At 41.7% G+C, this 15340-nt stretch overlaps 1 protein-coding gene across 1 annotated transcript in view; it reads left to right on the top strand.

The window, feature by feature from the left end:
• LOC105536645 (putative RNA exonuclease NEF-sp) overlaps positions 1–7121 on the top strand; it is a 49776-nt gene extending 42655 nt beyond the window's left edge. Inside the window, exons 16-20 of the mRNA XM_011976059.1 lie at positions 1368–1460; positions 2068–2284; positions 2490–2677; positions 3661–3779; positions 6851–7121. Coding sequence (XP_011831449.1) covers positions 1368–1460; positions 2068–2284; positions 2490–2677; positions 3661–3779; positions 6851–6926 — 693 coding nt within the window. The 3' untranslated portion in view covers positions 6927–7121. The remainder of the gene's footprint in view (positions 1–1367; positions 1461–2067; positions 2285–2489; positions 2678–3660; positions 3780–6850) is intronic.
• The last annotated feature ends 8219 nt before the right edge of the window (positions 7122–15340 follow it).

Below are 15340 nucleotides of genomic sequence, written 5' to 3'. Positions count from 1 at the left end.
GCAATCCTCCCACCTCCCAGCCTCCTGAGTAGCTGGGACCACAGGCGTGCACCACCATGCCCGGCTAGTTTTTTGTAAGACAGGGTCTCTCTGTGTTGCCCAGGCTGATCTTGAACTCCTGACTCAAGAGATCTGCCCACCTCGGCCTCCCAAAGTCCTGGGATTACAGGCGTGCCTGACTCTGGGTTGTTTCTACCTTTGACTATCATGAATAATGCTGCTATGAACATGGTTGTACATAGTATCTGTTCAAGTCCCTGCTTTCAGTTCTTCTGGGCATACACCCAGAAGTGGAACTGATGGATCAAATAGTAATTCTGTGTTTACTTTTTTGAGGAATCATTATCCTGTTTTCCACAGTGGCTATACCATTTTACATTCCTACCAGCAAAGAACAAAGGTTCCAACTTATCTGCATCTTCACTGACACTTGTTTTCTATTTTATTTAATAATAACCTTCCTAATGGATGTGAAATGGTATCTCATTTGGGTTTGATTTGCATTTCCCTAATGATTAGTGATGCTGAGTGTCGTAGGCAATTTGTACATCTTTTACTGCAATGTCTATTCACTTGTTTGCCCTTTTTTTTTCTTATTTATTTTTTCAGTTCCAGCTACTCTGCAATGTTTGCCTATTTTTAAATCAGGTTGTTTGGGTTTTTTATTGTTGAATTGTAAGAGTTCTCTGTACATTCTGGATATTAATCTTTTATTAGATAGGTGATTGCAACTATTTCTCCATTCTGTGGGTTGCTTTTTGACACTGCTGTTAGTGTCCTTTGATGTACAAAAGGTTTTAATTTTTATGAAGTCTAATTTGTCTATTTTTAATTTTGTTGCCTGCCTTTGATGTCATATTCAAGAAACCCTTGCCAAGTCCAGTGTCATGAAACTTTCCTATGGGAAGGCTTTTATCTCCATATTGATGCTGCGGCTCAGATAATCACAAAGATTTACTTACTCCGAGTTACCAAACAGAAAAGCAGACCATTTGAAGATGTAGCCTATCCTGTGGAAGAACTTATCCTTCCCAAGCTTATAAAGTTTAGCTAAAAGACAGACAAATGGGAATCTCTGCCCATGACTTGCAGTGATGACTTTAGTGATGCATAATAAATATTATGAAAAGCCTATTGGGTAGTTGCATTTTAAATGACAAAAGTTAGTTATTGTCTGAAAGCTAGTTCCTGAACTTTAGTGATCCCATTTAAAGTTGACAGTTTACAATCAATACCTGTGTAACCCAGCACAGCAAAGGCATCCATTCTGGTGGCTTTGGCCACTGTAGTTTGAATCCTTTCCCCAGCCCCTTCTTTAGCAGTTTGAGCTGGAAAGCAATGGTGAGGAAATCTTGGTCTTTCTGCAGCCTCATCTCTGTATACAGTATGAAGTTCTAGAAGCAGCCCAGCTGGCCATAGAGTCCTTGGATGGTATTCTGGTAGATGGTACCTGCATCAAGGTAGGGTGATAAGAGAAAGCTCCCTTTGCTCGGGTCTAGCCTACCACAGCCTATATGTATAGTGCCCCAGGACATGTAGCAAACACCCTCAAGAGGCCCAGGCATAAGACTTTGTTATGGAAAGTCTTCAGCCAAGTCTGACATTCTCCTGCTGGCAGTGACTGAAGATATAACAGCTTTCATTTGTGTCAGAAATCATCCTGTGATAGATTTGGGGCTTCCTTGCATTCTTTATTACTACTTAAGTCCCCAATGGTTTATTCTGGTTGGTTCTTTGCAGTTGCCCTTTTCTTCACCTTTCAGGGAGATCAAATGATGGTATTTTGAAGTTTCTTGTGCACATAAACAGAATTTCATTAAGGGTGGGTGGCAGGAAACTGAAGAGAATATGTTTACATGAAAATATGTATGTATTTATCAATTAAGTCTCTAACATAATTCTGTGAGACAGTTATCTTTAGTTTCCTTTTACAGAAAAGGAAAGAAACTGAAAAAGTGTAGGAAACTGAAAAATGAAGTTATTAGTAATGGCAAAAACTTGCTAGTATCCAACAGGCCTGAGGATTAAATTGATTTTCTACCACTAACATCAACTTTCCTTGGTTAGGTGCAGAGGCCTGTGACAGAGCTCACGCTTGATTGTGAGACCCTCGTGAATGAGCTGGAAGGAGATTCTGAAAACCAAGGCTCTATATATCTGTTTGGAGTGAGTGAAACCTTCAAAGAACAGCTGTTGCAGGAGCCCCGCCTCTTTCTTGGCCTCGAAGCTGTGATCTTGCCTAAAGATCTTAAAAATGGAAAGCAGAAAAAATACTGTTTCCTAAGTAAGTCTATGCTGTCGAATGTAGCTTTGGGGAAGGAAACTGGGGATGGTAATAACATGAGGTCAGAGAAGGGAAGATTCACCTCCTGGGCTGGACCAGGGCAGCAGTTCCTGATTCTGTCCTTCTCCTATGGCCCTGGCCAGGCAGCTTGGATGGGATCAACTTTCTCGGCCCTTAATAACAAGATGGGGGTTCTTGCTTTCAGAATTCAAAAGTTTTGACAGTGCCCAGCGGGCCCTCAACATTCTCACAGGCAAGGACTGGAAGCTGAAAGGCAGGCATGCTCTAACCCCCAGGCACCTCCATGCCTGGCTCAGAGGCTTACCACCTGAATCAAGAAGGCCCGCAGGGCTTCGTGTTGTACCTCCCCCTTTTGAACAGGAGGCCTTGCAGGTGAGTGAGTGAAGGTTTCTTGGAGAAGATGTCAGGAGAGTCCTGCTCAGTGACACTTAATCCTTTAATCTTTTTCTTTTTTTTTCTACTCTGGCCCTCAGTCTTATTTCACTCTCCAGCTTCTTCCAGTCCTGGCCACATCTCCTTTTCTCCCAGATCTCTCATACTTTCGCCCCCTTCATACCTGCTAAACTTAGGTTTTTAGTCTTCCAGATCTCCAAGGGACTTTGAGGGACCAAGGCAGGAAGTCAGAGAGCTGGATAATTATTCAGTGATCTAGTCTAGGGTTTCCCAAAGTGTGGTACATACACAAGATAAATTGTGGTTGTCATAGATGGTCTTTTTTTTGTTTTGTTTTCACTTTTATGATTATGGATTTGTCTTTTTATTATAGCTAAGACATCTGAAGGGACTTGTTTTGCTAATACTTGTTAAAGTATACAGCTACTACATTGAGACTATGATTTTGTGGATGGTATTAGTTAGACAAGGCTAAGGAAGAAATTAACTCACTTTATGGAAAAATGTTAGAGGGATATACAAGCAGAAGAGTGGAGGTAGAAGGTGAATGGCTGAAGCTTGGGAAACCCTGTCTTAGTCTAATCTCTCATACTTAGCAGATGAAATGTAGGGGCTAGAGTTGGTAAGTGACTTGCCCAAGGTCACAAAGAGACTTAATGGCAGAAGCCAGACTAGACCCCTCATTAGCAATGTGGCTCCCCTAGCTTGGGGTCTTAGAAGACCCATCTGGAGGAAAGGATAGTAGCCGTCCTCCCCTGAGGAAGTCTTAAACCAACTTGGAGGCCTGGGGATGCTGGGTCAGCAGAGAACCTGCAGTGTGGGCTCCAGTGTTAGACAAGGGATTTGTCTGGAACCTTTACTGGAATCCCATAGCCTTAGACCCGGAGGAAGAGTGTTGCAGCCCTTCCATAGGTAACGAGAGAGTGTTCTGGCTGAGTATTGACACGTGGCTTTGATCCCAGACTCTGAAACTGGACCACCCAAAGATAGCAGCCTGGCGCTGGGGCCGGAAGATTGGAAAGCTCTACAACAGCTTGTGCCCAGGCACTCTCTGCCTCATCCTGCTGCCAGGAACCAAGAGGTATGGACTGGAAAGGGTATCCCTTCAGGACTCTGTCCCCTGGATTTCAGCTGTTCTTAGAGAAAAAGCCTTTTGCTGATGTTTAGGTCCATAATGAGGACTTACATGAATCACCTCTTTAATTCTCACAGTTCTAAAAGATAGGCATTGTATTCCCATTTCACATTTATATGCTCTTGTATAACTACATATATTGGTCCCTCAGGGAGATAACTTATCCCCAGTTAAAACCAGGGGTCTTATGTCCTTCTTACTCCTCTCTGGAGAAAGAAGTAGCTGCTAACCCCACTTGAGTAAAAAAAGTAAAGTCTCAGAACAAGCCCTAGGCTTAGGTGTAACCTCCCCGCATATGAGGAATGTGTTCCTGCCTTCTGTACCTTTTTCTCCATTGACACCTCTGTTTTAAGAGATAACAGGGCCTGGTTTGCTGATTCTAAGCCTGAGGAATACTGGAGCAGGACTCTGAGTCTAGTTCCAGCTTTATCACCTGTCTCATCTGACAAGTGGCCAAGCTACTTCCCCGCTATAGATCTCAATTTTCTTTCAGTAACATGAGGGATTTGGAATAAATCAATTGATTTTCAAACCCTTTTAATTGTAAACCCTTTCTTTAAAGAAAAACCAATATTAAATCTTAAAGCATAGAGACGGGCAGTTTTGGAATGAGTGAGTGGGCAGCTAAATGAATGAGTGTATATTGGGGGAGGGAGGGAAAGATGGTAGCTTTTTTGAACAGTCTGAAAACCTTGGATTGTGTTAATTTTAAAAAGTTCCTTGAGATTCTGACATCTGGCTAGGTACAGTGGCTCATGCCTATAATCCTAGCACTTTGGGAGGCCAAGGCGAGCAGATCACTTCAGCTCAGGAGTTCAAGACCAGACTAGGCAACATGACAAGACCCCGTCTCTACCAAAAATACAAAAAAGCAAAAAAAAAAACCAAACAGCCAGGTTTGGTGTTGTGTGCCTGTGATCCCAACTACTTGGGAGGCTGAGGCACGAGAATCACTTGAACCCAGGAGGCAGAGGTTGCAGTGAGCTGAAATTGCGCCACTGTACTCCAGCCTGGGCTACAGACTGAGACTCTTGTCTCAAAAAAAGAAAAAAAAAAAATTCTGACATTCTAGGAGTTGATAAGAGCATGAATACCTCTGGCCTTGAAGCTGGATCAGAAATTCATTTCCTAGCATAAAGTTATTGTAACATGCATCTGAGGGCCATTAGGGAGATGGTCTACCTACTGGGTAGGTTGAAAGAACTGCTTTCTCTGAAAAGCAGAAACAAGTATTAGGTGTTTACATTGAGAGGGAAAAAAACATCTTAGACCAACATACTTTAAACAGGCTTGTGGGTAAGCTAATAGGAACAGGGTAAAAAGTGACCACAAGTTGCCAGTAAAAGCTTTTTGGTTAAGATGTGGGCTCTGGGGAACAGAGAGACTTGTCCTTAGGTAGCTCCTTAGGGGCAGTGTTATGGTGGTAGGTGGACTGGGTTTTCATGTTCCCACGCAGAATACTTAAATTGCAGTCCACCATTGTTTAGGTAAACTAAGTCAAGAGTAGCCCAAATCATTGTTCTTCCTGGATGTTCCACAGAGGGTGAAGACAGAGGAGGAAGTGCTGGGGTCAGGGAGCAAAAACACTTAAGTTGTGACTGAGACAAAGATCCTCAGTCTTTGTCTGAGTTTGTTTGACAAGTTAGGAGAATTAAGCCCCTCTGGAAGCAGCAAATCCTGTGGTGAAGAACCTAAACTACTCCTGTCCTTTAAAAGTCACATTCTGATTTCTGTGGACATACTGATCAAACTCAGCAGCAGTAGCATGCATTTCCTCAAGCTGTGGAGGCTTGCTGTGTGACTGACTTCTCTGGGCCTTGTTTGTGCAGCTGTGTCCGTGATGGCAGCAGATACTCTTGGGAAACACTGGGAAAAAAGGAATAGCAAAAACAATAGAAGGTTTCCTTAGGCTAGGGTCTTGATGCAGCTCTTAATCCTTACATTTTTGGTAGCTTCTTAAATTAATATTGAAAACAACAGTAATTTATCAAACCCAGGTACTGTGCTAAATACCTTTATATGCATTTTTGGTTGAGGTTGTTAGAATCTTTAACAAGTGGAGAAAAAGTCTCAGATTAAGCAATTTTCCTAGGGTCACATAGCTAGTAAGTGCATAGTCAGGACTTGTACCCTGATGGTGTGTCTGACTCCAAAGCAACTCTCCTGCCCTCAAAGCTCTAGTTCTCCATACACAAAAGTCTAGTGTTTGAATGTTTAAGTTCAGACATCAGGTGGAGACAGATTCTGTGTTTGTCTTTCCTCATTTCTACCTGCTTTGCCTCAGAGAGCTCCTCAACTCTAACCCAGTTCCATGAATATGAATTACAAGGTGGCAGGGAACTAATAAATGGCTCTTAAATTCAAAGCACCATGCCAGGTTTTTTACAACAAACATTATTAAATAAGTTAATGTTTTGTAATGTTTTTTAAACAGCCCCCAGCACCTAGCAGGTGCTACAAAAGTATGGAATGAACAAAGACTAAGACGCTTTAACAGCAACTTGTAAGGGCTCTAATGACAGATTGCTATTATTGATATCCTGGTTCTGTCACTTAACAGTTCTGTGACTTGAGCAAGTCATATAATGTCTATGAGCTTGTTTATTTTTTAAATGAGGATAACACTTGTACCTACATCAGTGAGCTGTTTTGAGGATTAAATGAGACAAGTGCTTAGAACAATTCTTGGCATGTAGTAAGTGCTCAGTGTATGTTTGCTATTGCCGATAGTCTTCACCAAAATCCCTGTGAGATAGTAATTTAAATATTTCATAGTTTTATAGATATGCCTCATATCTCCTAATTGGTAAAGGTAGGATTTGAATCTAGACCTCTGAGACTCATCAGTGCTTTTTCCATTAAACTATCTTCAGCAGGCAGCTTTCCATAAACCTTCCTGCCCTTGCCCCATGGCACACACACACGTACTTGAAAAAACATCTTCTCTAACTAGGCATTTATAGCCATTCATTCAACCTTATGGATAAAAACCTACCTTTGTTTCTTATTTATTGCAGCACTCATGGTTCACTCTCTGGCCTAGGACTGATGGGAATAAAAGAGGAAGAAGAAAGCACCATCTCAGGCCTGTGATCATGAGTCGGCCTGCCATGTTTCCATGTGCCATTTCTTACGCCTTGTAGGCAATGGCAAAGAATGTGGTCAGGCTGTAGTCTCTCCAACCAGCAGACAGCTTTTGTGGAAACTTGGTATAGCAGCTAAAAGAGTTTAGTTTGTTTATATGGCATGTATAAGTTTTCAATAAATGCCTAAAGTTCAAGCATAGTATGGGGGTGTCCACAGATTGTTTCTTTGTGTCATTGAGTTTATGTGCATAGGCGTGGTAGCAGGTACTCACTCCATGTAGCACCCCTGTTACGTGGTATATTCTGGTAAGGAAACCAAGAGGACTGACTTCTCTGCAGAAAACCAGCCAATTAGACAATTTGTCAAAGTTGTAATGTCTGTGAAGCAAATTTCTTTAAACTGTTTTCTTATTGACAGCTCTTATAAAATTGAAGGGCAATGACAGACTGAACTGAAAAATCTGGCAAGTCCACCAGGCAGTGGAGTGGAAGGTTCTTTTAGTTTTTTTAAGCAGCCCTGGAAACCCCTTCCATTCCATGTTTAGGAATCCTTCCCTTCAGAACATGACTGCAGTGCCAGCCTTCACCAGTAGGTGCCTCCATCACACCATCTCTCCCCCTAGGAACTGGAAACTTGAAATTCAGTAAAAGCCGTTTTAATCAACTCTCAAACTGGTAACAATCTGTGTTGGAAAGGACATGGGGCATAGGCACCCAATTCCAAAACTAGTAGAGATATTAACTGCCCTCCAGAAAAGATGAACCTGGCATACAGTATGTATCATACCCAAAAACCTCGTAAATTGCTCCATACACTGAGACCCTGTAATTCTACAGCATTGTCCTAGGGTACTAGGATCGTTACACAAAAACATGTAATGAAGGAGATATCACAGGGTTATTACAATGGAGTTATAGGTAGCCAGTTCTAAAGTGTGTGTGTGTGAGAGAGTAAAATCTTCAGTGAAAGAGATCTTCAAGAAGAGGAAGTAGACCTCTAGATCCAGAATGCTTGACTTTGAATCCCAGCTTTTTAAATCATTAGCTGTGTGAACTTGAATAAATTACTTAACATTTCTGTGTCTGGAATAATGGTATGTATCCCAGAGGATTACAGATTAGTGAGATTATGTATTCACAGTACTGTATATTATTTGTTGTATGAAGTCTGGAGGGATACAGAATAGCATGTAGTTTGAGTCCACTTTTGCAGGAGAAAATATACAAAGTTCTACATAGGCTTCTAACAAAACCTGCAAGGCTATATGCCAAAATGTTAACAGTATTTATCTATGGCTAGTGGCATTGACAAATTAGGTTTTAACAGATGCTTTTCTGTTGTAGACTTGATTTTTTTCTTAAACATTCAACATACATTGCTTTTATAATTGGAAAATAATTCTTAACAGCTGCTGTCAGGAGAAGAAAAGAAGAAAAAGATAATTCTACTTAAAATTAACTCTTAGGGTTGGGCAGTTGGAGCAGTGTTTCCTGTAAATGTAGCTTCATAAGATCTGGTCCTATATGAAAGTTTAAATGTAGCTTCTGTAAGATCTGACCCTATATGGAACCAGAACTGAAGAGCTTGACTTGGGGTCAGACACTGCAACTTGATTCAAGTCCCTTCATCAGGAGGAAAGTTCCCTAGGTGAACTGCCAACTTCTGCTGCAAGGCCCTGAGAACTTGAAGCTGACAAGTGTTGTTGGGTTCCTTCCTGCCCAGCTGAGCTCCAAAGCTGTGAGAGCTTAGCTGCTGTTTACCTCTTGAGGTTGAAGTCTTCAGAGACAAATTAAGTGCCTGCCTTGAATATGAACAGGCCTGGGTTGGAGCTTCACCTCCCACACACACCTGAGTATTTTGGGGCAAGTCACTTAACCTCATTTGAGGCTATTTCCACAGCTGTGTAAAATGAGGAAATAACTACTTTTGATCATTGAGACATTTGTGGAAAATGACACAGTAATGCACTATGTGTGAATTATTTTCCCTCTCTGGGCCTGTTTCCTCACCTTTAAAATGGGGAAAATTAGTACTTCATAAGGTTATGAGGATTAAACTAGGAAAAGTCAAGATTGAGTGCTGAATAAATGACATACTATTTTACTAAGGATCATCTCCCTGTACCAAGAGCACTCCACTTGCTCCCAAGAATAGCCAAGGCCATCTTTTTCTTAGGAGAAAGGGTAGGGCTGGAGGTTTCCCCAGGGATCCAACTCCAGAACTCTGCAGAGATGGGCCTGCACTACAAGGCCTCTGAGACTTCAGTCTGCACACTCTGTTCTTTCGCCTGATGCTCCACCTTTTGGAAGCCAAAGCTGCCAACTTGGCCTCTTGCAAAACACACATTCCATTCATAAGTGCGTTTGTGCATTTTTCCTCCCACACCCTTCTAGGCAGCCAGTGCAGAGCTGCCAAGGCAGCTGCTGGAGAAGCAGCTTCTTATGAAGGAAAAGCAACTCCAAGGGCTTTTACGGAACTCATGGTTTAGGCTTCGAACACATTACTCCCATTTTCTGGTCTCCTTGCCCATAGTGGGGTTGTTCATTTCCTTTTGCCCCCCTTTCTGTAAATAACCTCTTCCCTATTATAAAGGAAACCTATTAATGAAAATTTGAAAAATACAGAAAACTTTAAATCACAACTGATCCCACCATCAATGGTCAATGACTGCCAATATTTTATAATCGATCAACTTTTTCCATGATGATAGAAATTCTATTATTCAAAAGCAGAGTATAACATTCTAACATTGATGTATGCCATAATTTCTAAAGCAGTCCCTTTTGTTGACATTAAAGTTGTTTCCAAATGATGCTGCTGGTGATATCCTTGCACATACATCCTTGGAGATTTTTTAGGAAGAAATCTCACATGCTTTTAACTCCAGAAAGGCTTTTACTGTTTACTAGCATAGATTTGCTTCAAATTTTTGCCAATATAAGTTTTTCATTGTATATTTAATTCTACTTATTTGAATACCCTTTAGATTGGCATCCTGCTTTTTTCCCCAGAAGCTTTTTGGTAAATTATTTTTCCTAAGTGAGTTGTTCATATCCTTTGCCATTTTTCTGTTGGGAAGCCAGGTCCTTTTCCATACTGATTTAAGAGCACCTTATGGATTCACTATAGTGTCCATTTATAAACTATTACAAAATTTTAGTTTGCTTTTTAAGGTACATCATTTTATGTTTAGTCTTTTGTGATTTCTTCTATTTGCTTTTCTGCTTAGAAAGCCCTGACTGATCTTTGGATCCAATGACAAGTTTATATATTTCTAATGATTTAATGTCTATACTTCATAGCCTTATTTTTCTTGGAATTTATTTTGGCATGTAATAACTTACTCCCAAATATTTAGATAATTTTACCCAATTATCTAGCTTTACTTACCCAATAAAGGACGAGGCTCCTTTATCATATAAGTCCACGTGTATACTAGGGCCAGTATTCATGTTTTCTGCTGTCTTGTCATGTAGTAGTACCACACTATTGTATAGCTCTATAATGTACTAGCAGTTTTAGCAGCACCACCCCAGATAAGCACAGGGCCCATGGAGAGTACCCATCAGCATGAATTACAAAACACTGTAGAGTTCAGATGCTTTGCTGCTGACTGCACTGGTGCTGCTACATTCCACCAGGACTTTTTTAGCACTCCTGAGTCAAGAGATGGGATAAGGGTCAGAACACTGGACAGAAGATTAAACTCAGGTAGGAGCCTTATATTTTTAAGACAGGGCATCCTCAGAAGTTGACATAAAGGAAAGGAAATGGAAAGGTTAGGCAAGCTCCCTAATCTTATCAGGCAGACTAACCCTTTTTGACCTACATCAAAACTGAGAGCTAGAAGGATGACTCCCAGAGCCAATCCAGCCATGTGCTTCAGCAACTGGATTTGAAAGGAGGGAAGAAGCCAGTGTTGCAACTTTCATACTCCTCCGACCCCGAGCACTACCTTCAGTGCACCTTTCTTGCTAGAAAGCATTCCATGTGCAGTTAAGCTCATCTGGTAACTAAGTGAAGTTGTTTGCCCATCATCTAATTGAAAATTGGATTTTAGCTGTAATCTATACAGCCTGTGACGGCAGCACTTTGAATAGCCCAGGCTCTATACAAGCCCCGAAGTCAGTATCCTTCCACTTTATTCCCCAAACCTATGTATAAGGCTCTGGCTGGGCTCCGTAACGCAGAAGTGCCAAAGCACAGAAGAAACAAGCCCACGAGCCAACTGGGGAATGCTTTAGAGGCATACTTTTTAAGTGAGGAAAACATCACCCCTTAGATTTCCTTCCAGCCCCCACCGGGTCCTGTCCTTAGTAATGACAGAGGAAGAGAAAGAGTTCCAGTTCATTGAGGAAATCTCAGAAACCTCTCCATAATCAGAGAATGTAGACATGACTTCCAGAGCCTTTGCAACTGAAAAGTACACCTACTCCTACCACCATACTTATTTATTTTTACAAAATACCAACATGAGGCTGGGAATCTTTGGGGAGGCCATCAGGGCCTCCATGAAAGAAATGTGTAAGATGACCACTCAAGAGCTTTCCTGAATGTAAACAAGTAGGCAGAAAATACAATGGAAGGAAGCTAAGGGTCTTAAGTGGTCTAATCATCATACATCTAGAGTGTTAAGAGGCAGATGGGAATCACAGGGATCGCGTTAGTCTGAGCTTCTTCCCCCATCCCCAATTTGGCACAGAGGAAAATTAAGCCCCTAAGAGGGGCTGTGACTTGTGAAAGGTCATGTATGACCATGCCAACCCCCCTCTCTTATTCTCTGGTTTCCCTGCATTACTCACCTAACATTCCTTTGGACAACCTTAAAAGAGCTTGTAATGTTTGAGCACTTATGTGTCATTGGGACTTTATCAAGACTTTTAAATTCTAGCACTCTGATGGAAGCAAAAGCCTTTTAATTTTGCAGATGAGTAAAAGGAAACTTAGAGGTTCACTAACTTGCCAAAGGTCACACAGCAGTGGCACTTGAGTTTAAGCCAGATACAGCTCGTTTCCTTTGCCTTAATCACTGCCATACTGTTAAATCTAGGGGTCATGCATTTAACACAATGCTCAACTTCGCTTTTTATTCCTCGTGAGAATTCACATTAGTTGCTAAGGTAAGACTATTTAGGCAGTGGCCCTGTGAAGACTTATTTGCTCTTTGCCTCTCAGCACTAAGACCCTCAAAAGCCACTCTATTAAGCTTGGTATGTGGGAGGTTAACACCCATGTTTGGAGTCTGAGGATCCTGTACTTATCTGGATTGTTTTTCAAAGAATAAAAATTGTCACTCAATATTATGTTGGTAGAAGCTCCCAGTAGGTAAATTTTGCCCCAGAATAAAGTCACTGTTTTTTTTGTTTTTTTTTTTTTTTGTAGAAATATCAATAATCAAGTAAACAAATTTATTAAATCCAACAGCAGGTAACCGTCCAAATAAAAAACATTAAAGGAAAAAATGTAGACATCAAAGACAAAAATGTGTGTAACAAGTCAATAAAAATACTCAAGGGGCCATTTGGAGAGTGCAACAGTGCAGAGAATACAAACAAAAGTATTAACTTTTGTCAAGTTTGTACAACCTCAACAAACAGACACACTGGTCACAAACCAAGAGGGATCCACAAAGGTGGAGGGTCACATGAGCAGTGGACTCATCACCTCAGCGGCTTAAGGCAGGGTATATCTGTGGGACCAATTCATCCAAGCCCCATTTGCCTATTGCTTCACATTCCCCCTTCAAAACCTAGAGTCATATTCATTAGTGCAACAGGTAAGAGCAGTTAATCACAGACGGAGCTGGGGACCAGGGTCAGAGGGAAGACACTTCTCCCAGAGCAAATGTATGCGTGTCGGGGGAATGAAAAACCCCAGCAGCTGCTGAATGGCTTCCTTTGGCAATATCCAAGATTTGCGTTGAAAGGAGCAGGGAAGTTGGATGGGTGGCAGAAGTAGGTATCTATGAGATAGGCTGGGTTTCCAAGAAGAGAAGAATAGGGAGGACATGATGCCCAGCACCTGAATCAGAAGCAGAACCCAATGGTTATGCAAAGCTATTTGAACTATTTTGGCTTCTGCAACCAGTGCTCAAGAATCTATTTCGTCTTTCGAAAAGGGTGAAAACCCCTGCTGATCTTCACCAACATGCAGTCCCAGTCCAGTTTAAACTGGATACGCAATTACAGCTTATCATAGGAATAAACTCTGAAGGGGGGTGGATGGGAACCTTTATATGATCTGAAAACACACTGTGGAGTAAGAGGAGGATCAATGTCGCATTTCATCAATGAGTCCCAATTAACACAATTCAACAACCTTCATAGTTCTTTCAGTCATTTAAACAAGATACTGCTGGAGTCCTCCTCCAAGGAAGACCCATCATTTACCAAGATGTTCAAGTCCCCTAAGGAAGACCTTTGTCAGTTACCAAGATGCTCAAGTCATAGCTAACCAAACATGAGAGACAAGAAAAATAGCAAAGCAGTCAAGTAAAAGGCAACAAAAACCTAGCAGCAGCTTTCTTCCATGCCTTAACCTTATAATTGCATAACTGAGTCTACCTTTTGGGCTTCACTGCACTGAAGACCTCATTTGGAATCTGGCAAACCAAACACTCCTAAATATATAGGTTGGTGTAAAAGTAATTGTGGTTTTTGCCATACTTAATGGCAAAAACATACATAAAGTATGGCCAAAACTTACTTTTGCACCGACCTAACAGATCTGTTTTGGTTTGTAAACTTTTAGACAAGTTCTTATCCCAGTAACTTCCCACCACTGTTCAATACAATTTGGCATAGTATGTAGCACATGAGGCCATCAAGTGTACTATGGGGTCCCACACCCTGCAGCCTCCAGCATTCAGCACCAGCCCCTGGAGACCAGTACTGCTTCAAAGACTAATACTGTGTGGCTTAATCCTTTCTCCCTTTCCAAAAAGACTAGTTTGTGCCTTCCTTGGGGAAGTTTAATACTGAAAACACTGCCTTGTATGTTTTCAATTGTTATTTTCCTGGGCCCACGGGTTTGGTTAAAATTTAGATCTTTACCCAGCTCTAGATTCATCTTCCCTTATCAGGGGGCAGACATGGGTTCCTGGACCCAACTCACACAGGTAGGCAGCACTTCAGCTGCTGAGACGACGAGCTGAAGCATAGCAAAGCCGCTTACAGGAGGTAGGGTTAAGAATGATACATTGAGATTTGGCAAAGATGGGGGAAAGAGCAATTCAATGAAGCAGCACGTTATCTCACACCATCTTTCTAATAAATTGCTAAAGAAACATCACAAAAGCTTACAAAGCCATTTGTCAAAACCGAGTTGTTTCTTATTTCCCAACACACAGTTTTTGTCGTCCTCAGATGTTGCCAATTTCCAAAGTGGCATCCACATCCTGCCCCTCTCCACATCACCCTGATGTTCTATTGCTAAGCAAGGAGTGTACTGGCTTACCTGAGGGGCACACATTCAGCCTCTTACACAGACTTACCACTCATTAAGTGGCAAACCTATTTCTAGGTTGAAGGGAACAAGGCTTTTCATTTCCCAGAAGTATAACTTCAAACCCTACACACACCTCACCTTGGATCCCTTTGCAGAAAAACTGCGTTTCTTGTGGTCATGAAAGAGTCAAGCATTGGCCCAGAGCGACTGCAGAAGCTTGAAATCTTTGCTGGACATCAAATACTCAAACTTGGAAGGAACTTGTAAGTTCCTCCCTGACTGCTCCCTTTTCTGGCTTCTCATTTGCAATGGATCAATATAACCAAAAAATAACTAAATGGCTTTTTTGGTGGGGGATGAGGAGGCTAAATAGTTAATTTAAAAAACAACAAAATCCACCCACTCTAGTACACGTAATGCACGGAATGTCTTCTTAAAGGGTGAGGAAGGAACCTAGTTTCTCTACTCAGGGTCCTGGGCTGCCTCCCTCTTTTGCGCACCTCTCTCTGATACACCCTGATCTGGGATGGGAAGGGCCTTACCTGGCCAAGTGCAGCCTGCCTTTCCCCTCAGTCAACCACTACCCAATCCAGAACCGAGGAAAATGAGTTGCAAACGGCTTAATGAAACAGCAGTCTTTTTAAAACCTCAGTCTGGGTACCCAGCTACAGCTGATCCCACAGAACCTGCTGGAACCCCTGGAGACTTACTCCAGAGCCTTATTTAGCTAGAACAGAAGCCAGGCATCTGGCCCAAGACCCCCTCCAGCTTTCTAGCAGTACTATATCGTGAATGATCTTAAAGTTTCCCATTTGCCCCTCTGAAGGAGGAACTGTCAGGTTTAGGATTTAAAAAAAAAAAAAAAAATTCCAAGTATGTTCCTTATAGTCAATATCAATTTTAGAAAAATACTGACTGCCAAAACTATTTAATAACCCTTAAGGTGGGAGCCCAGAGCTATAAGGCTGCTCACA

The sequence above is a fragment of the Mandrillus leucophaeus genome, unplaced genomic scaffold, assembly GCF_000951045.1.
Source record: "Mandrillus leucophaeus isolate KB7577 unplaced genomic scaffold, Mleu.le_1.0 Scaffold162, whole genome shotgun sequence".
Taxonomy (NCBI): Eukaryota; Metazoa; Chordata; class Mammalia; order Primates; family Cercopithecidae; genus Mandrillus; species Mandrillus leucophaeus.
The sequence above is the reverse complement of the archived record's forward strand: the minus strand, read 5'-3'. Positions and strand labels throughout refer to the sequence as shown.